We start from the raw sequence: 26,398 nt of genomic DNA on the forward strand, positions 1-26,398 counted from the left end.
GATGAGGGGAGGTGGGTGGGTGGCGAGAGAGAAAGGTGGGACAACGCTTTCCCCATAGCCACTGATGGAAACCAAGTGGGATAAAATGTTATCGTCACGTGACCATTAGTTTGTAGATTATTGCCTGTTATTGTTTTTTTAACATCATCTTTATCACTGACACGTACACCATCATTACCATCATCATCATTATCATCATTTTTACCATCATCATCATCATCATCAACATCATCATCACCATCATCATCATTACCATCATCACCATCATCATCATCACCATCATCATCATTACCATCATCATCATTACCATCATCATCATCACCATCATCATCATCATTACCATCATCATCATCACCATCATCATCATCACCATCACCATCATTATCATCACCATCATCATCAACACCATCATCATCACCATCACCATCGTCAATCATTCTAGCCACCATTTTTGTATTATTCAGAATAAGGTCAATCATAAGTGGCTATTCTTTCACTGCCCACATATTGTGTAAATACTATCGCAAGTTAGTGCATTTTAACAATGTAATTATTTGCAAAAATAACCATCGATACTTTTATGCATTTAATTGAAGTTAAGACCTTTCGTATATATGTGATATATTAGAATATGATTAATTGAGTAATTTCTGTATAGTATCGACTTTTCAAATCAGTGTTTTCATTTGAAGTGTAATGAATTCATACGCTTAATTTTTATTCATCATTATTGAATAAGATATTTTGCTATAATCTCAATCGTCGTCATTATATTGTGTACCAAATTATGTAACCATTCGTTGTTGAATGTTAACCTGGAAGGAAATAAATTCTTATTGAAATTAAAAATAGTTCAGCGATCTTGTCTCTGCATTGAACATCCCCTGAAGTCTTTAAGTACGCTTTAGTGTGGGATGATTATTGTTTCTGGAAAATGTACTGAGTACACAAAACAACCCCAAATAATTCATGAAGTTGTATGTAAAAATTGGATTCACAATTATTAAAAAAAACATTAGAACTCGGCTCTTTTTAAGAAGAAGACAATAACATGACAGTTAAAGAGGTAAATATTGTATATGTTTTATTGCTTGTATACAATAAGCCATTTATCAAAACTCCAGTTGCATATATTTTTATAAACAGGGGTAATATTAAGAAAAAAATACCAAAATACATAGAATACACAAACAATATACATATTCACGGTAAGCAGCCACAATTTAGCAAGAAAATGGTAACAATGTGATTGTGATTCGAATACTTTCTGACACCCCCACAACACAGGACATCGAAGATATTCCATGCAGTAGATAAAGATTAATTTTTTTTATTTATCATGTCTATCGGCTCAAGAAAGAATCTAACAATATATTGAAGATATATTACTGATTAAAAAAAAAATATGTAGCTGCCCGACTCGATGACATTATTTTATGAGTAAGTGCCCTTCTACGGAAGTTTAAAAAAAGCGTACAGAAGCACCACTAATTACAGTGTGTATAGAAACAATCAAACGTTTCCAACGATTAATTAATCTTGTAACGAACATGACACATACATGACATAGCACACGTGTTAAACTTTTGTTTTGATGATATAATCAACGGGTTCATAGACCCAATCAATTAAATGGTTGCAATATCATTGTCGGATATTTAAAGAGTGGGATATTACACCGATTGATCACAAATCGATTCGAGTTGATAAAGATTTGTTACCCAATTTCTTATCCCAGGCTTTTACCAGGGTGAAATTTGGAGTCGATTATTTGCCCCTTCCCAGAAAATAAGAACAATAATAAAAAAGAAGATATACCAGCAGTACAAGATTGAAGCTCGCACACATGATAAAAGGCACTTTGGAAGTATATATATAATTTCAGTTAACTTCTCAAACATGATATTTTATAAAGTACTACAAATTGGACACACATGCTGTACTCCTGAGTGTAGCATCAAAGAGAAAATATCAATTGAAAAAAGGCAAACATACAGAAACCTTTGTATAATTTTAACGTACTTCATTTGTAGTTTCATATAATGGTAAAATATATACGATATACATCAAACGTATACAAAAGTACAAATCAAAGGCTAAATATTGATGTTATTTGAATATCTGAATCGATTTGTTAGTAAATAATATAAAATTGTGAAAACTTAATCCCTGCTGGAAAAAAAACAAACAGTGTGATCACAGTGGACTATGTGAAAACATTATTCACACTGTTAAAATGCTCAAAATCCAACACTGTGAAAATATTTTCACACTGTGGACACCTCGACAGTGTGACTGTTCAAATCATGTTCACACGGTGTACTGTGCTCAAATTTGAGAGTGTGAAGGTGATTTCACATTGTGTTCCACACTGTGGCACACACTGTGGACGCTGTGTTCTTACCAGTAGGGTTATTTCATAGGTCACACGCTTATCATTGAATAATTCACTCTTCCACTTAACATGCCTAATGATATACAGCCACACCACCGAAACCGACCGATACTGTCACCGAAAACAACGCAATATATATGGTCTGACTGGAGTCGGTTTCGCCGCAGTGACTGGCATAACAAACATTGACTAATCAATGAGAAAATCACAATTACAGAATCCTATAGACCTTAAGCATATGACGTCATAATTTCATAGCGCCCTCCCTCAGAGGATATATATATCAGTATAGGAATACGCGTAAACGGAGTTGTCAGAAACGCGCTAGCTGCAGATCACTAACGTGCAAGTTGCTTCAGCCTCTGAGATGGTGGCTCGATGTCGTCAATGCACAAGGTCTACTATTGGAGTTTTCATATAAATTTCTGATGATATACAGTCCGTCCCAGAATAAACGAAACCGAGATTTAGCGATCATTTATCATAACTTAATCATAAATATAATAGACAAATGACCTACCAATTTAAAGCTTAGAATCTCTTCTTTCATCTGATATTACTTAGGTTATTTCTTATTCACGCATGAGTGAGCAAAAACAATTTGAAAAAAGGATACCAAAAACTCATTTGCTGGGGGGTATCTGGGTTTCAAAAAGAAAACCACATTTCTGAAAAGTTCAATATCTGCTCTTTAATTTGGTACCAAAATTACAGAAAATGGTCAAGAAATAAAAAAGTTCTGGTCATTTGAAATAAGGCTTGTATTTCCATAATTTCATGAGATAAACGTGTATTCACCGGTTCCCTTAAAGCTTTCGCATCGTGAACAAAAGATTTAATGCATGGCTGATCGTCAACAAAACAGAGTGTCGAGAGAGTTTGAAAGCCAGCCTGGAGAACCTCTTCATTTTATGAAATTATTGAAATTCAAGCCTTATTTCAAATGACCAGAACTTTGTTATTTCGTGACCATTTTCTGTAATTTAGGTATCAAATTAAAGAGGAGATATTGAACTTTTCAAAAATGTGGTTTTCTTTTTGAAACCCAGATACCCCCCGCCAAATGAGTTTTTGATATCCTTTCTTCAAATTGCATTTGCTCACTCATGCATGAATGAAAATTAATCTAAGTAATATCAGATGAAAGAGGAGATTCTAAGCTTTAAATTGGTGGGTCATTTGTCTATTTTATTTATGATTAAGTAATGATAAATGATCGCTAAATCTCGGTTTCGTTTTTTCTGGGACGCACTGTATATTCAAAACTCAATGGTAAATATAACAAGGTGTGAATCTATTCTAAGTATGGATTCTAATTCATATGCAAATGAGCATCGCGCACATTTGTTGATAAAAAACTCTAATCGGTGTGTCGGTGCGGCTACACAACTAATAAAAAAACATTGTGCAAACTATATACAAAAGTGCAATAGATAAAAAACACACCACCTATTTATCCTATGAAAAACCAATCTATAACTCGTATCAGCCGGATTTCAAGACAAAATATCACACCCAATTGTTGATCTATGTCTACCTAGGCTAAATATCTAGAAATTGTCACTAAAATGAGAGCCAACCGTTATTTATGGCATATATATTTGGCGGCCAGTGCATCTATTGCCCTCTCCTCGCAAATGACCAACTGTTATTGGACAACTGCGATGTCGTACAGCTGCAATGCGTTCATCTGACAAGCCCCATAGACAAATTAAGACGATTAATTTGTTCTGCGCAAGCGCATAACGATACGTTTATGCGTTTAAGCGCATCAAGATACATTTGTACCAACTAACGCGGTAAAAAATTTACCGCAAATCCAAAGCTACATAATCATCGATAGTTTCAGCAACAATTTTTTTTAATCATTGAGTTTAATCCTCTGATGTATTCATTTCAGAACAATAATAATAATAAAAAAATGCTTTCTAGAGGCTTGAAAATTACTTATTTAAAGTGGAGTGACTGTTGAGGATTAATTATTAACATCGAAAAAAACCCCACTCAATATCGCCATTGGGTCTTCCGGAATGATGATGCCGCATTGATCGCCAAGGAAGACATCAGTGGACTAAGAAGTAGGTACAGTTTACACTTGAGCTTCTCCCTCCTGCTTGCCATTTTTGGTGTAGGTTTCGGGGTGTGGGGCGCCCTCTTCGGCCTCTACCTCCTGCAGAAAGAAAACAATAATGTAATTTAGGCTTTACTTAACAAAGACAGCAGAAACGATGTAATCATTTGATAAATACCTGAATAATAACCCTTTATGTGTCCGGATCCAGGAAGGGGAAGGGAGATAAAATTCGAAATATCAATTAAAAAAAATATGCCGCAGATATCTAACAAGTTCTTTCAATTTCAAATGAAAACACACATAGATTTTTTTGAATTTTAATATCCCCTCTACTCCAGGTAAAAGAAGTCTGCGTATGAACATGGTGACTAAAAAAACGAAATTTAATGGGGGGAAAACTAAAAGAAAAAAGACGAATTATTAAAACACATAAGTATATGGTGACCTAGACAAATGCTTTCCAATACAAATAAGCCTGTAACATCATAAATATATATTAGTTACAGCCAACACACGTTTTCTGACAGAGAGGTGGGTATAACAGATCGAAAGAGAATGCGCACTGCAAAAAAAAAATAATTTAAAGAAATGAAGATGTTAAAATGTAAAATATAACCCAAATCTAATTTTACTCGGTTTTTGGAAAATACCATGATTACTTTAAACTAGTAAGGTGTAAATTATACACTTGTGTGATATCTGTGATATGGTTGGTTGAATAATGTATAGAATAAAGTTCACTTTATTCTGACATTTTCCTTGACACAGAGTTTGGGAAACGCTTGTAGTAATAATACGAAAGATAATACGAATACATTGAAATGTTTTTATTTGAGTTAGCTGTTTAGCAAGGAAAGAAGCAATCTTAACCCTAAGTCAGGGGAGGAGGGGGGGGGGGGGTGGGTTAGAGGGCTGATTCAGCCCTTTCAGTATATATACATGATATATATATATATATATATATATATATATAGGTACTTTTCGGGTTAACATGGATTAGGGGATGGTACTGGAAATGTACATGCAAAACTTCAAGAAAATAGATGGCCAATAAATGCAGAACAGAAATTTTGAAGTACAGATGGGAGCAAAATGCAAAAAGGAGGAAAACCTCATGCAATGAATATGAGAGTAGAAAGGCATTGGGTTTATGAAGAATGATAGATGCGTTTGACATCAGCTTTCATTTCCTGCTTTTTCAAACCTAAACTTTGATACCCTTTTTGCAATAATATTAGTTGAATTGTCCCACCGCCGCTAGTTGAAAGAAAAATAAATACTCTCTAAACTTATTTTTGTGCTACAATATTATTATTACAATAACGCCTTATAAAAATGTTATTCGACACTAGATGATGAATATGAAAATAAAATCACAATTTCAATTATATCACATCAGCACAGAAGAGAAACAACTGCATCTTCACAAACAGCCATAACATTGGTACTAATACCAATATAGTGCGCCAGAATACTCTGATTTATGGAGTCGAGGCGCATGCGCCAATGTGCATACACGTGCGCATTAAAAGCAAAACAAAACAAAAATAAGCCTAAACACATACACAACACACACACACCGCAAAAGAGCATTAAGCAAGAATGCATTTGTTTGTTTCAAATACATTATAATTTTGAATACTTTTATCCTGTGAAAAATCATAACTTCTCAATACCATTTTTAAATTATCATCACGAGTCTCTAAATCCCGCTCATTGTAATAGCAAAACATTGCAAACTCTTAAAAAGGAATGGTGGAAGTACCCAATCTATTTGAGAATATTTTCTTCAACCGCAGAAATGGCAAATATCAACCAATACATGGTTTTATTTTGACTTTTTTCGGTCGCAGTGGCGTACACATGAGGTGCTGGTGCATGGGGGCATGGTCTTCTCAAAAAGTATCACGACCAAGAAAAAAAAAGATAAAACAAGAAAGACAAAAGGTGAAAACTTATATCACTTTTCAAAATAGTCAGCCCAAATTTATCACACCAATAGATTTGTCCATTCAAAATGAAAAAAAAAATACTATCTCGCTTCGCTCGCTCACAATATTTACAAGTTGTGCCCCCAATATTATGTTATGTCTGATCCCCTCACAATATTGTACTCATTAGTACACATATTTCTCTAGAGATTGGTTACTTCTATCAATCATTATTTGAGATTGCATGACATTGTGTGTAATAGATTTAAGAGAAGGCCTTGATGATGAATGACTAATTACCTCTCAAAAATTGATTTTGTGAACTGATTTTTTTATTTGATAATTTGATGGAGATGATACGATGCGGATGAATGTGTGTTCACGTTGTAATGTATAACCTTTATTTCAACCCCAAAATAGTTTGATAATATTCATGAAAAAAACAAATATGAAAATTTACTATTTCATGGACGTGCTATTGCCAAAATTATAATCATGACTTATGAATGAAAACAAAACAAAGCAAATGACAATTATCATAACAATTATACAAATAATGATATTCAATACATTATTATTCAGCCGTTAAATGAATGTTATAATTATTACACAAAAAGGTCCTAGATGACGAAAACGATTTTGATGAGGTCTAGGTAATGAGCAACACGAAGAAATATATTACAAAATCTGTGGTTTTTAAAAATGAACTTCAAAGTGTTCAATAAATGGCCGAATAAATAATATTAAATCCAAGAGAAAATTTCCTATATAATAGAGCGTTTCAAAGCCCCCAAGAAAATTTGTACGACGCTTTTAGAAAAACTGATTGTCTTCGATAAAACGAGATTTAACATTATTTCTGGCTATTGAGTATGAACATGTTACCTTTAATATAGTGAGGTGCGATGCTGTATCTCGCTTAGTTGCGAAGTAGCACCCGCAATTTTGAAGGGGCAGTGTTGAACCATTTCTTCTTAGAGTGCAACACATACAAGGAATTCGTTTTTTAAGGTCAAGTCCACCTCAGAAAAATATTGATTTCAATCAATAGAGAAAAATCAAACAAGCACAATGCTGAAAATTTCATCAAAATCGGATGTAAAATAAGAAAGTTATGACATTTCAAGGTTTCGCTGATTTTCAACAAAATAGTTATGAACGAGCCAGTTACATCCAAATGAGAGAGTCGATGATGTCACTCACTCACTCACTCACTATTTCTTTTGTTTTTTATTGTTTGAATTATACAATATTTCAATTTTTACTTATTTGACGATTATGACCTCCTTGCCTGAAGCACACAATGTTAAAATAATGGAATTCCATGTGTTCAGTGAGGAATGAAACTTCATTTCACATGACAATGACGAGAAAATGAAAACATTTCATATTTCATATAATAAATTACAAAAGAAATAGTGAGTGAGTGATGTCATCAACTCTCTCACTTGGATGTAACTGGCACGTTCATATAACTATTTTTTTGAAAATAAGCGAAACTTTAAAATGCCATAACTTTCTTTTTTACATCCGATTTTGATAAAATTTTCAGTGTTATGCTTGTTGATCTTTTTTTGCAAGTTTTTGTTGGGGTGGACTTGTCCTTTAAACGTGTTTTTATAGGATTCTAGTATACATACGGCATGAAAACTAATACAGGGTCCCGCCACACGTTCGGTTAATTAATATACATATAAATGAGAGTGTGTTTAGCAATTATCAATTCAAACTTATCACTAGATCGAGGATTAATCTATATTAATCTACTTGTAGGATATAAATTTGGTTGGTCATGGAATTGATGTTGAAATGATATCACTCAGTCACATGCACAAAGAATCAATGAAAACATACTCTAAATGCTGATTTTTTTTTTAAATCTACGCATTGAACAGAAACCAAACCCAGGTTATGAAGTGCTTAATTTACCCTCGGCTTCTATTAGAGCAAAAACAAAACAACCACAAAATTATATTAATTAGTTTAATGTATGTCAATGAAAATGTATTTTAATTTTGATACAGCGGCAGAAATTATATGATGGATATTAATACAGTGCAAGTGCTCTATGTGGAACACACGCATTAGATGTATTACAGACATTATGCATGGACGTCCTCTCTCGCAGCCATCTTAGAGGCTGAACCCAGCGTTGATGATTCAGATGGCGCATCTCTGACAACCCCGTTTCCGCGTATTCCTATATCCTCTCAGGGAGGGCGCTATGAGATTATGACATCATATGCATAACGTCTATGTAATATTGATATCTATTGCTTTTGAAAGAGTGACATTTGTTTTGTTTTCCATACCGCAGGTGCCCTCTGCTGAACCATATGATATCCAGTTGTTGCATGGCTCGAATCAGCGGCCTCCACCTCCTAGGGAAAAATGCATTTTGTGTGATCTGATGTTAGAAATCTGGTCAGTTTTTAAAAACCAGAATTGTGCCGGAGCATATCTGATGCGATCATTTTAATGGGGTATTCCAATCCGAAAATAATTATCTAAATAAAACGAGTTAATTCATCGAGCAAAAGTGCTGAAAAAAAATCAGCAGTATCTGATGACGAATATGGAAGTTATTGAATTGTAAAGTTTCGCAATATTTTGTGAAAACAGTTAATATGTGAACGGTGTCATGACTATTCTATTCTTTGGCTGATTATGCCATGCCTCTAATTTTCTTTAGGCTATTACGTGAAATAATAATTATCTAATATTTTCATAAATGTGTGTATAGTTTTTCGATCTTGTAACAAAACATGTTGCAGCAACAATGATCTTACCCAGTTGTCAATTAAGTTCAATTCATTCTTGTGGACATAATTGAAAAAAAGTTATTTCTTATCACAAATAAAAAGAAGTGGAAATATGACATCATAAGATTGTTCACTGCATATTTATGAGAAATGCAAAGAACTGCTTAACAAAATAATGACCAAACACTGGAAAGTCATAATCTTGTAATTCGTGTTTGACCTTGCATGATTTTGGTGAAATTGTTTTGTTTGTCTCATTTTCAAAAATCTGACTTTGTGTCTGATAATTTACTCTGTTTAAATAATACAATTATCAGCATGAAGTACCCCTAAACGCTTATTTTGACTTGTCAGGATATTGGTTATCCAAACTACGACATGTAATTTCCATGAAGGTTTTTAGAAACCGACACGACGACATAACTTCCAAAACGTATAACGCCACTCAGACTTTAGAAGACCGTTTTACTTGGGATGACAGGATATTCTATCTTGTCAATACGACTTAAAACTTTTATGAAGTCGACTTTTCATCAGACGGCGTGACGAAAAACAATTCTTTTACTTCAGTCGATTTCCATAGATTTAGGTGTTCATCTCGCCACGCTAACATCTTTCTATAATCGGCTTCTGAAGATCTTTTCTCTTTGATCTACGAACCGAGGTATTTATTCACAACAATAATAATAAGCTTTTGGAGATATTTTGTGTCGCAGATAAGACTTTACGTTGTTGATTCATTTTCATTTACGCATTACACGACATATGTTCATTTAGAAATTTATTGAATTTCTCCTAAAATAAAATTATAGGCTAGTTTATTTTCTGTGATGTCAATATGAGCGTCAAAATTTAATCAAATAAGGCTATATCTATTTATATCACACACTTGATATAAGACCGCGCATAGTGTTGTTTAGTTCAACCCAAATAAAACACAAACCTTCTAAAGAGGGGAAATTCTGAGTGGCAGCTTCATTTCTTGAAGCGAGAACTTAACTCACTCAAAGAAATACTCCATGAATCCCGATGCAATATTTCTTTCTTGAAAATTTTAAATTACCAAAGTTGGCGATAAGAAAAAAAAGCGTATTCCGGAATGCAGAATTTTATATACCTAAAATTAATAATGGGTTAGTACTTGAAACATATAAAATTGTATTGGAGGTTAAGCAATGATTAAATACACCAGACATAACCCTCGAGTTCTCGGTCGTGAATTAAAAGGGGAAACATGGAATAACATGCGGTTATTTATATAAAAAAAAATACTGCACTCCCCGGAACAAAAAATGCTCCTATTAACTGAATAATAATTCTTAAAAAATACTTTCAGATCATTAAATATAATGCATATATGGCGTCACACTTTTTAAAGCATTTGGGAGAGTATGAATAGGGACGGGATGGTATCTTACTGCACTGTTAAAAAACCCTGATTTTACAGAAAAAAATGAGATTTTGCAGAAAGCAATAACAGAATCATTTTGTAGATTTATAAAACAGGAATTTTTCTGCAATTTAACAGAACAGGTCTTTTCAAAAAGGGGGAAAGGGTGTTTTATTAAAGAAAATTTATAAGATTCCATACACCAAATACCATTTTCCTGTAAAAATTACGCAATCTGGTAAGAATACAGGTGTTCTGGATACTCTGGCGCAGGAACTTCTTTTATATTCAAGGAATTTTTAACAGTGTAGACAGTTAATATGAATAGGGTACAGCAAGTTGGCTAGCATACACATGTAGTTCCGATTTTACAACAGCAAATTTGTTAAAACATGTAAAAAAATAGAACATGCTTTTTCTCTTGTATTATGAATTTACACTACTGAGACTCTAAAATACATTTTCGTTCGTTTTATATTTTCAAGGTTATTCAATATCATGAGTTTACTCATGAAGGACGTTACACTTTACATTTACGGGGAAGAGGGGCATTAATTAAACAATTAAAAGAGGGAAACATGAAGATCGTTAATGATATAGCTCTGATGTCATAAACACGGAAAAGATCTACATGTAAACAAAATGTGAATACATAATAACAAGAGGGGGGAAAGTGCACAATAAGACTACCTTTCAATGATTACAAAATAAAATGTTACTGAAATATTCAATTAATATTCCCAAGTTTCATCCAAATTATCTACAAACAAGAAATCATCTCTTTGTAAAAATATAAGTCAGCGACATACATGTTCATTTATATAGCAAAATTGAAAAAATAAAAACAAATTTCGCGAATTATTACGTAGTATTTCATACATCTAGCTTTTTTGATATTCCCGGGTAGAAATATGTTGCAGAATTTTAACACGAATATATACACTGTAAAAATGAAATGCTAATTTAGCACTTACAGTGCTTGTATAGTGACTGCACTACGAGTGTTGATTTTCTTTTTTTTATTTGAACTAGAAAATCTTCACTAGTAATGCAGTCCTTGTACAAGCACTGTAAGTGCTAAATTAGCACTTCATTTCACTTCATTTTTTACAGTGTAAAGTTATCTCGTAAAATTGGATGTTAGACAATTATCAAAATATGTAATTAGAGAGTATATTTCTTCATTTTCTTTCCAGGCAGATTCCATGATATTGATTCTACAGTGTGAAAGGTTACACTTACATCACAGAGAGTGGACGTGTTGCGGAATAATGAAACGAAACATAACTCTGTTTAAAATTATTTTAAATTCAAATAATCATTGAAATGATTAAACACTTACAGATTGAATGAACGATTTTGCACATGTGATTGCTAAAAGAAACCCAGAATGATCTTGACTTTGCACATTCACCATTGTTTTAGGAGGCTTTAGATTGGCAACGCAAAATACAGGCCTATGTCACGCCCAATGTTTCCAAAATACATTTGCAGGATGAGAAAATATTGATCTGCGGAATATTAATTATGCCACTAAAAATCAATCATTATCTTATTTCTCTAAGAAGTTGGGTCTCAAAATCGAAAGCTACTTGATTGTTAGTTTGGGAAGAATAGGAGTTATATGTATAAAACATACTCGATTGGTTAAACAATGAAAATTTAGTACGATAGATGTCTGCACTGCAATATCATTGGGCTAAAGGCATACATATAAAAACATAATTAGTTAAACCATGCGTGATAATACTGACCTCCCAGAAATATTCATCCTCGAACACCTTCTCATCGCTCAGAGCGTCAAGGCCTGGGACACAGCGGAGAATAAGACCTGCAATTAAAGCACAACAAAGACAAAATGCATAAATGACCAAAACCAAAACCAAAAAAGAAAGATTAACTGAAATGAATAATTATGAATGACTAAATAGATAAATCACTGAACAGATTAACATCAAAGAAACAAGTTACACAATCTATATATTTATCAATGACAGAAATGTGTGTGTATGAAAAGATTAAGAAGATGGAAACAAATTAATTAAATTACGAGAGAAAGGTATTTAAAAAACACAAATAATTATACGTCATGCAATCTTGAATTTGACAAAAAAATTTACTGACAGATGAGTTAAATAATATTTATCCATTTATCATTTTGGTACAGAGATAGTAATGATTTTCAAAAGTGCTTTTATCTGCTGTAGCAAAGCGTATGTCCCTATTTTAATGCCAAATGATAGAGCCAAATGATTCATTTTGTGCAGAATGTCTTTTAGGAATTAATCGATTCCCAGTAATTGCAAATTTTTGTAAGAGGCCCGACTGAATTATTTCATTTTAACACATCCTCTCCCTTGTAATGAAAAACATGAAATCTTATAAAAAATTGTAACAGGGCAGGGCAAACATTTCCTAAAAGTCTGATGTTACCACCTTTAGTATAACTATAATTTCATTTATCATCATTGAAAACATATTTTACTGCCTATAATCGCATCGTTATGACAGAGTGCATATTTGTTCTCAATCAATAAAGTCATACTTTGAAAGAAAATCACTTTTGCCCAAAATTTCAGCACTTCATAATCCATTAGGTCATGCGTAAATTTACAACGATTAACATCTCCCAGGGTTGTGATAGTCGGTTAAAAGATAATGAAATGAAAGAAAAGTCAACAGAGTTGATGACGTGGGGAAACGTACTGGACTATTATGCCCTTTGTGTGAACCAACTTGATAGCTAAATTATCAAGCGCAAATAAACAGGAATGATGTCAAGTACAGTAAGAGTTCAAGTGTGTCACGATTTCCTCACGTGCATATCAAAATGAAAATACCATAGCATCCACTAGCTCAAAGCAAACAGGAAAACGATTTCCAATTTGACACACCGTCAGCAAAACAACGTAAAATGCCACAAAAAAAATCGTACTAGGTCAACCATAATGGTTTGAATATCAACTCTCTCAAATCGCCCAGCTATTATCTTTACACAAATGCATAGTTTCAATAGCAACTATAACATTGATGTAAGGGAATTCGGAGGTAAAATAATCAGATATACGAATATATAGGTTCGCCATGATCAACAACTAATTTGTGATCCCATCAAGCAATTAACCCCTAGTCAAACCAACGAATCAGACGAATAACCAAAAGTTATTTCAAAGAGTGTGTGTGTGTGCGCGTGCATGTGCGTGTGTGATTGAGTTGTCAAATATGTGTATCAAACAGATATCAATATTTAGGTCAGGGACGGACCATTTAACGTCACAATCCGAAAGACGTAACCACGCAAGAGTCGAACCTCGAATCACTGCATCAAATTTGTAACCAGGATTGCAAGCAAATACGTCACAATGCCCATTTCGTATGACATAATAATGACAATCTATATTTTATCATTCAAAATACAAATCTGTTAAAGAATCTGAAACAGAACTACTTCGATTTTTTTTCTTCTGATCGTTGACCCGGCATCGACTGTGCAGCGCCATGATCGAAGATGCTCTGTCCCTTAAATTGTTGAACGGCGAACGTGGTCGCAGCATCTCCCATCTTTATTATAACGTATTTTGGTCTGACGCGGCAGGGTTCGAACTCCCGATCTCCTGGTTGTGAGACTGATGCTCTACCAACTAAGAAAAGACACCAGTCCTTATAATGATAACACATCATCATTGATCGATTTGGATCGGGTTGGTTGGTGTAAATCGAGCATAATGATTAAAGTAAATAAAGTTTAAACACCTGTGAAGAGTCCCGAGACGATGGCTATGGCGAGGGTCATGACTAAGGCTGCAAGCTGCATCAGGGCTTGTTGACCAGCATCGCGGACCTCGATAGGTGCTATGGCTGTCGAATCGGCTGGGGGATCCTCGAAGCGATCGCCGAAGACATCCGGGAGACTGGAAACAGAGAAAAACAATGAAACAACATTCATGACATTTGATAGGATTGCCCAATACTTAACGAAGTAGTTGGACTTCCATGTGGCCATGTGGCCCAATACTCAACCCTGCTAGAAATGACAAAGTGTCAAGAACTGTGTCACATAGTGATGGAACACATCGGGAAGTCACCCTCATTTCAGCAATTTAAGAGCATAGTTAATTGATATTAAAACAGTGTTTTCACATAGTCCACACACAATTAACTGCTTTGAGCATTCATTCAGCGTAGTTTGTTCTGAAAACCCCCATCGTATTTATGATTACAGAAGTTGTATAAAACGCCCTTTTCAAATATAAATACCAGAATATTTCAGGAACTGGCATTTGTTTTGCGAGATCTCCTTTTTTTCATGAATTTCTACAAATTGTCTGTCTTGCCATGTTAATATATGTCAACTTGGCAAGATGTCGTTTCCCGCCATGTCGACGAACATCTTTTCGGGGCCAACTTCGCATGATAAAGTAGGTTTGTTTCTTTCCCCATGTCAACATAAAAAATATATTTGTATAAGTCGACGAGGCATTACAACAAACAAAAACAAATATCTCGCCGCCTGGTCAAGTCGATGGCATTCTAAAGTTTCGGTGGAAAAGTTCACCAAACGAAACGAACTAATTTTTCAATCTTCTTTCACTGAGGCAACGAAATTCAATTTTCAATTCAAATAAACATTTATTTTCGTACAAAAATCAATTGTTATGAAAAACTATAAATATGTACATGTTTATGATGTACATATCATGATGTAGGTGACCATCATCGGCCAACAGTTAAAGCAGAAATTCTCGGATTCTTACCTATTACCATAAACGGCTTCAGAAGCAAGAGCACAAGCAACGATCCCACCAAGTCCGCCTAGGATACCGGGCATGCCATGGAGGTTGTGCACTCCACAGGTATCATGGAGACCAAACTTCTCACAGAGGAACGGCTGCATGGGAGAAACAAAGGTGATGGATAAAAAATGGCAGATTTTATTGAAGTAGTGGTACAGCAGTGTTTCCATAGCTCCAAAATAAATTTCCCGAAATTGGATTCCAAATTTCCTGAAATTCATAAATATTTCCTGGAATTTTCAAGTTTGATTTTTAACGAAAATCGGGCTATAATACGAGTGTAAATTTGTTTCAGGTGGCAAAAATCATGGAATTTAGCATTTTTTCCCCCGCCCTCTTAAAAATAGAAACAACATTACGAAATGCGACCGCGGAGCGCGAGCGAAAAATTTTGAGCTATGTAAGGAGGTTAAAATCCTGTAAATATAACATGAATATTAATAGTTGCTATATTTAATTTAATTGTTGTTTAATTGTAATTTTCGGATTTCCCGGAATTTTTTCATTTTCCGGAAGTTACCTGGAAAACGTCTGGATTTCCCGGAATTCGGGTAATTTCCTTCAAAGTGGAAACACTGTGTACAGTCACATCGACGAAACTGACTCCAAACCTATTGATGGTATGGCGCTGGAGACAGATGATAGACCAGGTTCCTGTCTTACAAAGAGTTGTGATTGATCCAGTCAATCGCAACTATGGAAAGCCAGCAAAGTCAACGTATAAAATGCTTGTTTATTTTCAAAATATCTAAAAATTAATGTATATCCATAAATTCATTGCTTTCTTGACAATTTGGTGTGATCGTTTATGTTTACAAACGACGTTTTGCAAATTTCCTGTAAAAAAATTATGACACTGATGGATTTCCATAGAGTTACGATCGATTGGATCAATCGTAACTCTTTGTAAGACAGGTCCCATGTCTCTGTGAAGCCGGCTCTCTTTTACAATCCTGCACATTAATATTTCGCAAGCAGTCATTTCCTGGAGAACCTCGGATATCATGCTTGGCAAGGTGAAAAGCAAATCTAATGGAGTAGCAGAAACGGGAATAGATATCTAGAAGGACATTTTACAATAAAAAAGAAACATCTAAGCAATTCCCTGGAACCTCGGATATTATGCTTGGGAAGATAGGAGGCAAATGCGAAGGAGTAGCAGAACATACGGGAATAGATGCCTGGAAGGAATTACCTACGAAACTGTAAAATCATTAACAACACTGAGCATGCTTGCACAGGATAGAGAAATATTGTCATTGGGGGGTCACCAGGAGTCGAGTACGGCTCGATTTAACAAGTTTTGCATCAGCATGTAATATACGTGTTTATCTGAAAAAGTGTTTCCTTTCTGCTTGAAAAAATAACCAAAGAACATAAGGAGGAGGGTAGTTGCCCTCATCCTAGCGCAGCCTATCAAAATTCGCGTTACCTGGATGACCTTGTATCCGAAGGTAGAAAGGACACCGGCGACCACTCCGATAAGGATCGCACCCCATGGCTGGATCATCAAATTGGCAGCAGTTCCAACGGCAACACCTCCGGCTAGAGTAGCATTCTGAACGTGGACCTGGGACCGGGAGAAAAGACAATCAATTTCATCTTACATGACTTATGCACTAATTCTGTACAATTAGTTTACAACAGGACAATGTTCAGGGTTTTCTTCTTCAAACGAAAGCGTGACGAAATGACAAACTCGTCTATTATGTCATTAAAGGCCACCCACGAGAAACATTAAATATGTTAGATTATCTCTTGTAATAAAAAAGACGATTTTCTTCCAACCATCCCTGTTGATATTAACAGATTTTATGCACAGTTTACATTTGGAGAAGACATACATTCAAAATCAAAATTCGAATTCAAATATATAACCAACGACAGTTGAAATTTTTAATGAAATGCAAAGATTAATTTGATATTGAAATCGAAATTAAATGAAGCTCGACTGAATTTGAATATGAAGACGGATTTGTATTTGAAATTGAATAGGAAATTGAATTTGAATCATTTGAGTTTGTAATTGGAATTTGCAATTGACATTGAAACTCGTTGGGAAAAGGTGTTAAATTTGATTACCATGTCGAACTTTCCTTTCTTGCTGAGCAAACTGGAGATGGCGAACGTGGTGACACAGCATGCAGCGAGGGAGAAGTAGGTGTTGAGGACGGCACGGTGGCGCTGGTCGTCGTCGCCGAGGGCGCTGTTGAAGCTTGGCCAGAATATCCACAGGAACAGGGTTCCTGGAGGCAAATGATTATTATTAGGAAGAATGGGTGAAGAGAAGGAGATTGTGGTTGTGATAAATTTCAAATCTTGTGGAGAGGGTAAGTTTTTGCCTCACTCATCTCTCTACTAAAGAACAAAATACGTCTGAACGACATCGTTTCCATCATGCTCTATCCGAGAGTAAAAAAAAATTGTGTAAAGTTACATGGCTTTTTATCGTTGTATAACTGAAATTTTCGCTATCATACAAATGCGAAATGTCACAAGAAACCTACCAATCATGGCGAAGAGATCACTGTGATAAACGGCTCCCTCTTTCGGGCTTTCACGACCAGCTTGGCGAGTAACTAATAGGGAGACAGCCAGACCAAAGTAGGCCCCAAAGGTATGTACGTACATCGATCCACCAATATCGGTAGTCTAATGAAGCAATTAGACATTTGTATTACAGTTATTAAAACATATATGCAAATACATTATTTGTGTATTTTTTGGATCATAAATTGTGTCTCTTTCGAAAATACATAAAGATAATATACCTCCTCCCCTTACTACTTGAGAGTAGAGTCACACAATGCATTCACAGAGTGGACTTCGTGAGGATGTGATTCACACTGTTAACATGTTCTCAGTGTGGAAACGATTCCACACTGTGGGTGCCTCTACAATATGAGTGTTCCCAGTGTGATAAATTGGTTGACTAAAAAAAAAGAAAATGATATAGTTATTTTTAACACTATTTGTCTTTACCAACTAAGGGTCCGAACACCATTTTAACACTGACCATGCTAACTGGAGTAGTTCTTAATAGTAGTCTTTTTTTCTGTTTTACAATGCATCACTGAGATCTGATTCCTTAATTTTCAACTTTCATTTTTTCATAAGATGACAGTACAGTTCTTATCATGATCACATAAGTGACATAAACTTACACCAAGATATTCGACGGCAATAAACTCGTTCACGAGGGAGAAGATGACCTCGAAGAAGGCCATCAGGATAAGCTGAAGAGGGGATGTCTTGCCCAACACAGCACCAAACGAAATCAGGATTGTGGCTGAGGTGAAATCCGCCAAAAGCATCCTACAAAAATGAAAAAAAAAGTTTAGGACTATCTAGCAACATGCTGACACCAAAAAATAAACGAAAGTGTATAAATATAATGTTTATGACCAGCTCGTAATAATTCCAGGAAAAACTTGATCCGTTTTTTTATGATAGGTCCAAAAACGGCAGAATTTATTATTTTTGTCGGATTGCAAACCGAGCATGAAAATTAAGAATGACTGATTAGGGGGAAGAAGAAGAAGTTGAAATCGATCCACAATGTGCTGCACTCAACCCAGGTGAGGTAAATGGGTACCTGGCAGGAATTTATTCCTTGAAACGCAGCGCGCGTAACGACTGCACTGCTAAAGCCAGGGTAATTATGCTTCATATACTGTAGAGCGCTTAGAGACTTCTGACAAAGTAAGTATTAAGCGCTGTATAAGCAAGTATAATTATTATCATTAAGAAGAAGAATAAGGAGAAGATGATGAAGAAGAAGGTTGAGAGAGAATGAGAGGTTGAAATACCTGGCCGATTACTTCAAAGTTCATAAAATGATCTAAACATCGTTATATGTTGGCTCGCTCGCTTTACTTTCTCGATGTGCTCTCTCGTAATCTATATTCAAGATTATTACATGATATATAGGCTCAGCTCGTTCGAAATTGTCGCCTCATAACATATCTGATTAATATTTGATTATTATCATCAACATCATTAGGTCTATTAGTATCGTTATTAACATCATCACTTTGACTTGCATTAACTTGAGTTTTGTATTTGTATCTTATGTCATTTTACCTATGCTTTCCAAACGGTTCCCATTTAATTTCATATTGTTGATATATTTCGTCTTACTTTGTATTTATATCATTGAGAATTTGGAATTAAGTATTTTTTTTTCCATCAATCAATCAATCAATCTATCAATCAATCAATCAATCAATCATCATTTATCGGCAGTAATCAGGCCTCCATCCGTGAAATCTCTCAATTCAAAATTTGACATCGGTTACTTTAGGACAAAACTAGATCTGCACTTAATAATTATTGTCCTTGATTTACCTTGCCTTTTCAGATTAAGAGTGCGAAATAGATCAGTTTCCCAACGGTGAATTAAGGAGTGGCCGTGAGCGGTTATTAAAAAGTATAAAGCGGTCAGTTTGTGACGGCTGATCATTCTATAATCCAATGATGTTGTGACATGGAAATCTTGCACAGACACATGGGGCCCGTCTTACAAAGAGTAACGATTGATCTAATAAATCGTAACTCTATCATAAATGTTTCTACAGGAAATTTGCACAATGTCGTTTGCCAACAAAGAGAAGCACAGTGAATTTAAAAAAAAATTAATGCATGACATGCATCATAGCTATAATATATTTTGAAGAAACATGCATAATACATGTTGACGTTGCTGGCCGTCAGTAGTTGCGATCGCAACCCTTTGTAAGACGGGGCCCAGGAAGAGACACTTGCGAATAATCGTCTTTCGCGTCGCCTATCATTCCGATACGCAATATGCGATGCCTTTGTGAAACAAATTGTTTGCAAATATATTTCATTTATTTATTACAGCCCGTCTAAATCTAGTCCATTTCAGTCTTGTTCAGTTCATTCATTTAAACAAGAATAAACATCTATACAAAGTAAAAAAAATGATATACCTGGTTGGGACCAAATAGTAGCCAGAGCTATTGTAAGTTGGCCCTTTACATAAGATACATAACAACATAATAAAAAATAAGGATAAATATGAATGAATAGAAACGAGTAATAGATAAATAAATACATACACTTTTCAGAAAAAAAAACAAAACATACACACGGGGACCCATCACACAAAACACCCTTCCACGCACACACAACAAAGATCCTATATTTTGTTAAGTATATTTACATAGTTTTTTTTTAAATCGGGATAGTGTACTTTCAGACCCCTCAACTCGAGTGAAGGGTTGTTCCAGCCACCTGCTAGACATAACCTTCATAAACTGAGTCATGGTCGTGTTGCTTCAAGTAGTGACCTTAAAAGAATTCTACTGGTCAGACGATAGATCTGGGATTTGTTTACAAAATCGTACCTAGTTGATTGATATGATGGATTGCACGTAATGCTCAATGTAATTAATTACGAAAAAAAATCAGGGGTTCGTTTCAAAAACCTGTTACAGTAACAAATGCACAATAATAGTTTAAAGCTTCAAATCCTTCAATCTGATTGGCTGTTAGTAGATTTGTTATAAAAATTGTGAATTTGTTATTTTCATAAGCCTTTATGAAACGGGACCCACATTTACGACAATTCAGTATGTTGCAAGGGCGATGATTATGCACGATCTGAGATGCTTTCATTGTCACGGTAATAGCAGTATTTCTACAATTTGACCAGCATACATCCCATGGTCCCAGCTACAATGTTATAAACCCTGATTTTACAGAAAAACAAAGTTTTGCAGAAAGCAATAACAGAATCATTCTGTAAATTCATTAAACAAGAATTTTTCCGCAATTTAACAGAACAGGTCTGTTTAAAAAGGGGAAAAGTGTGTTTTATTTAAGGAAATTTGTAACGTTCCATACACCGAATACCAGTTTCCCGTAAGTTTACATGATAATATTGTAAGATTACAGGTGTTCTCGAGACTCTGCTGCAGGAACTTCTTTTATTCTAAGGATAAACTTTCTAACAGTGTAATACAGAGTTGCCAGCTCCATGGAATATGAGATGTGTTCTCATGTAAATTTACTGTTTCCTTCCCGATTGAATGAGTGAGCGAAGAAAAAAAAATGTTATCATGTTTTGTCTCGCAGGGCATATAAGTGCTGTGCTGGGAACCGAACCCTCAATTCTCGGATCTCAAATCAAGAGCCTTAGACCACTCGGCCAAGGCACCTCCACGGATGGGCCACTCTTGGTCACGCGTGTGATCGAAATGACTTTAGTTATAAATCTTATTTTTTTTAGATATTCAGTAAATTAAAGGTTATATAACATTAACATATGTTCGGTCAGCTATCATTGCGAAATATTTTTTGCTAGCATGTCTCCAGTATTCAGGTTCAAGGTCACGTCAAAAGAAGGGGGACACGTGTGTGGTGACGTCACACAGAAGCATGATTTTGAATGTTTAATTTCACTTTGAAATTCCTGTGAATTATAATTAGTTATAATCTCTAAAATGTTTAGATTTATAACTGATTAAAATCAAGATTTGTCATGATTTCCGTCACACACTCTCGGCGCGATTCTTGACAGTGGGAACAAGAGTATAATACCTCGTTCCTATGTCTACTGTCATGCGATCCGTTACGAACGCCAACATTGAACCATTTGAATCATTCAAACTTTTCTACGAAATCTATTACTCTCAATATGTTTGCCAATTTGCCACAATAGATCTGATACGGTCTGATTGCATTAAAATTATTATCGCAAACAATGAGTCTTGTGCTGTTCAAAAACCTCGGAAGGAAAACTTCTGTCAAAATAAAGTTTTCATCTGGAATGAGCACGCCGTAAAAAATATCTAGGTCATCTCTATTCCCATTCATTTTAAATCGTAATACTGTTTTGGTTTCACGGGACAAATATTCAGTGATTTCCTCTGGCAAAGTCGCTCTGTGGGCCAATGAGGTACTAAGGATTTCAATACCTTGCAACAAAAGTCAGTGGAAATCACCTCCGATTTCGTTTCATGAAACGCTCCCCCATATCCCGATGAAATTAGTGATTGATCCAAAGGGAATTCCATAAAATGGCCAGAATAGGAACAGGAAAGAAAAATGAGTGGTAATTAATCATACAAGGAAGGCTATATAGAAGCTAGTCGCAATCCATGTAAACAGTACAACAACATCTCTTTAGTACTGACCCAAATATGTCAAGTAGGATATGCATTTTGACGCACGTGGTTCTACAATGGACAATCACAGTTCTAAATTCCTGGTATGGCCTAGATTTCATATGCATGTCGTACGAGCACCCATTAAAGGAATACATTCGAGCCAAATCAGGGATTTAAAGGGAAAATTTGTTGCAAAAATATCAAAACTAGCACATCAATGATGTGGAGCTCATCCGGCATCTCGCAACGAAATTTAAGACAATTTTAATTTCAATTTGCCAGGAAAGTAAAATTTCATTGCCCTTTTTAAAGTATTAAATATGTAAGAAATCAAATGAATAGAAATATGATAATAACATGATAAAGGAACTTCATCTACCGTCAGTTTTGGCTCTTCCTGCGTCACATCAAACCAGTGGCGTGATGAGACAGAAAAAAAGTAAGGGGGCCAGGCATGGTGTACGGGGCAAATTCACTGAAAGCTGAGAGAGAGCGAAGGGAGCTAAAATTGGAAATTTTGAATAAAATCTTATTATGTGACATATATTGACATAATCAGAGTTTGGTCTGGTCTGTAGATTACGTGGGTATTTTATTTCAACAAACTCCGCCATTCTTTAGCTATCTACTTAGGTAAACGATATTGACAGAAAATGACAATATAATATCTAATAGGTGTTGCAGGAAACTAATTTGCAATTAAATTCAGAAATTAATTGCAGGTCTCCGATGAATTTGGGACTTTCATGCATGGTCGTATCGTAATTGTAAGCTGAAGAGGAGTGAATTGCAAATTCTGAACGACCTGTTATGAAGATTGATTTTTGGACTTCCATGTTGACTTGTTGTTGATAATGATTGATTTGTATTCGGTATAATAGTATAACGTAGGCCTAAGCATGTGATATTAAACTATATGCAATGCAGGGTCATTTAAACATCAGTTTATCATGTCATGTAATACACCGCAAAATCATTGTCCTGGTTATTCAATTCACCGACGCTCTCTAAATCCTTCTTCAATCGGACTTTAAATCTTGTCGGATTGGAATGAAAAGACGTGGTGACACAAACACGATGAAAGCTTTCCCAGTCAGGCATTTATCATAAGCCCCCTTAAATCTTTCTTTGATATCTCGTCCCAACTCCCTGATATAAAAACAGTTTTTTTTTGTCCCACCCATTGTATGTAATCATGGTAGTAGGTCCATGATGACATCATTGCCCGATTGCATTGTATGATTTCATTGTATAATGGACCTAACTACCTGAAATGAATATGCTCCGCTTATAGCATGTGGTTTCACAAAAGGGGGAAAGGAAAAGAGGGGGGGGGGGAGGGAGAGAAAACTACAGAGGGACATTGGCGGCGGATCAAGCCAATGTTTTTTTTTTTTTTGGGGGGGGGGCGGCTATTGTTGCGTCCCCCCAAACACAAAAGATAATCCTCTGCTACGCCGCCAATGCCGAGGGAGGCTGGTCAGTGGCAAAGAATATGCGATATTTTGTTCTGTAAATTTCTGTTACAGATAAAAGGATGAATAGATGATGTTACCGATGACACCTACATGCAGGTCACAGTGACACAATTCGCCTTTTCCCTCCCAGGCAAAGTTGACGACAAACACATTGATTTTAATAATTGATAGATATATATATTGATCGATAGAGAGACTTGGTTCATTAAAAAGATATTGCCTACTTAAAGTATTACTACGACTACTACTGCTACTATTACGGTAGATTTATGCATTTTTTAATGTTTATCATCATTAGTTGTTATTGTAAGCAATACTTCTATTGGTGAATTGGATTTAAATGAATTTAATTGATTACTCAGTTAAATTAACACTTGAATATACCATGGACCTATAGGTCCATGAATATGTAATATGAGCTACATATCGTGTAGACTCCTCGGTCCGTCCGTTTTTTTTCTCTCCAAAATTCGTTTCTGTCTCAGTTGCCGCTTTGGCTCCTCCCCCTTCAAGCTGATTGGTCAAAACTCGCTCATACCCCCATACACACCCTTTTCATGCCCTCGTCATGTCACGCTACGGCTGCGGCTTGTCAAAGAAAAAAAAACTGGGTTAACGAGGGGGGTAAGCGACGGGATGGTTTGGGATGTGTACCGAAGCGTGGACCCTATAGAAATACAAATTTCCCAGGAACACAGAAAAATAAACCCCCTCTCCCTCTCTCATATTATATTGTATTCATATTACCAATTTCCTCCTCTCCTTCTCCCGCCCCTTTCTCCCACTTTCTCCTAGGCCTCCTCTTCAACCCGCTTTCTCTCTCTTTCTTCTAATCAATATTTTGAAGGTTTAAGGAGTTGGGGGGTACTTTGGGGAATGGTCTGGAAATCGTTATCATGTGTTTGTCAGTTCTCCTAACCATCACCTCCCTCCTCCCTTTTCTCTCTTCCATCCCATCCTATCATTTAGTTTTCTCCCCACCTGTCTAATCTGTATTTGCTTTTTTAAAATACTTTTTTTACTGCCCCCCCCCCCGCCCCGGTCCGCAACCTTCACCGTGCATGGACTGCGTACACATACCATATCACAAAACACAAACTGTGAATATCATTCAACTATTTACACGTACACATATCTACATGTTTTCCTTCCTACACAATGAAAAATACTGCCATTGGCATTCGGCACGATGAACAATAGGAAACCACGAAATTCACCATTTATTCCATCATTTTTTTTTAGATGTTTACTGTGGTTTTCAGAATAGCTGTAGTTTAAATAAAATGTATGGTTATGTAGTTCTTATCCTGTCCCCGGTGGATCCTGCCGCTCAGGAATCCCCCAAAATGTTTGAATCGATGTAACCAGGAGTAACGAAAATGAATCTAAAGGAATTCGTAGTAAAGTGGTCAATAATGTCAATAGGACTTCTGAAAGGAAAGAAGTTTCAAACAGAAACATCGAGTGGAATCGAGACATTTTACTCCGGCGGAAAGGTAAATATCTTTTATCATATGACAGCTTCTTGAGTTGTAACACCAACTTGTTCAAATGTCTTAAGCAAATATCCACATCCGCTACCATGGCATGATTGGCCACAGAGTTCGAGTTGAAAGAAACTCTTACCAGGACTGGAAAATAAATAAATGAAAGTAGGCTACACTGTGAATTTGCAAACTTACCCATCCAACATCATCAACAACAACAACAACAACAACAACAACAAAACGTTGCTTTCATGACCATAATCTCCTGATAAATAATCATATAAACTACTTTTATTTTAGTAGAGATGTGATAATGAAATATTTACCAATTGAAGTTCAAATGACAATTTCAGGTATTAAGGAGAATGATCATTTTTATTTTACATTAATGGTGAAAAACTTCTTTCTTACATTCATAAGCAAACATTTAGGATAAATATGTCGTATTGGCTTCGAAAATTGCAAATCGCATGATTCGCACCGATTTTGGTGACCGTTTTGGTGATACTTAAAAGTTACGATATAAGGGATATGGGGGGGGGGTGGTTGGCAGTCATTTTGTATTTATATTTGTGGTGTATAACAATGGTATTCATACTCAACTCCTCTTCCTTTCAACCTGAAATTCAATTATACTAATGATTTTACAAGGTAAACGATGTACAGTACACCATAAATGAATCATGAAACTCTATTATTCTACCCCACCTCAAAGAAATATACAAAGAGAAAGATCCAAATAATACTACAGATATAATTCATGTTCGTATTAATTCCCTTCATCTAACTTAGAATATCTCTTTTCTACTTTTCCAATTCTCCCTCGTCTCATTTTTGCCTAATCACTCGATAAATCAAGAGTTGAGGGGAGGGGGGGGGGGCACCGCCTGTTGCCTCCCTTTTGGGGATTTCCTTGGAAGGGGATCTGGGAACAAATAAATCTCAAACTGGAGAT

The 26,398-nt window shown here is 35.5% G+C and overlaps 1 protein-coding gene across 2 annotated transcripts in view; it reads right to left on the bottom strand.

Annotated features, from left to right (window-relative positions):
* Positions 1–3,655: 3,655 nt before the first annotated feature.
* LOC121420300 (ammonium transporter Rh type A-like) overlaps positions 3,656–26,398 on the bottom strand; it is a 62,928-nt gene continuing 40,185 nt past the window's right edge. The window contains exons 3-11 of one of the 2 annotated variants that reach the window (XM_041614873.1): positions 18,510–18,660; positions 17,853–17,997; positions 17,428–17,591; positions 16,778–16,915; positions 15,307–15,440; positions 14,306–14,463; positions 12,307–12,383; positions 8,713–8,781; positions 3,656–4,565 (exon numbers count right to left, since the gene is read on the bottom strand). In XM_041614873.1, the coding sequence (XP_041470807.1) occupies positions 4,485–4,565; positions 8,713–8,781; positions 12,307–12,383; positions 14,306–14,463; positions 15,307–15,440; positions 16,778–16,915; positions 17,428–17,591; positions 17,853–17,997; positions 18,510–18,660 (1,117 nt within the window). In that variant the 3' untranslated portion in view covers positions 3,656–4,484. The remainder of the gene's footprint in view (positions 4,566–8,712; positions 8,782–12,306; positions 12,384–14,305; positions 14,464–15,306; positions 15,441–16,777; positions 16,916–17,427; positions 17,592–17,852; positions 17,998–18,509; positions 18,661–26,398) is intronic. The other variant, XM_041614874.1, reaches the window with a different exon arrangement.

The sequence above is a fragment of the Lytechinus variegatus genome, chromosome 8 (genome assembly GCF_018143015.1).
Source record: "Lytechinus variegatus isolate NC3 chromosome 8, Lvar_3.0, whole genome shotgun sequence".
NCBI classification, from domain to species: Eukaryota; Metazoa; Echinodermata; class Echinoidea; order Temnopleuroida; family Toxopneustidae; genus Lytechinus; species Lytechinus variegatus.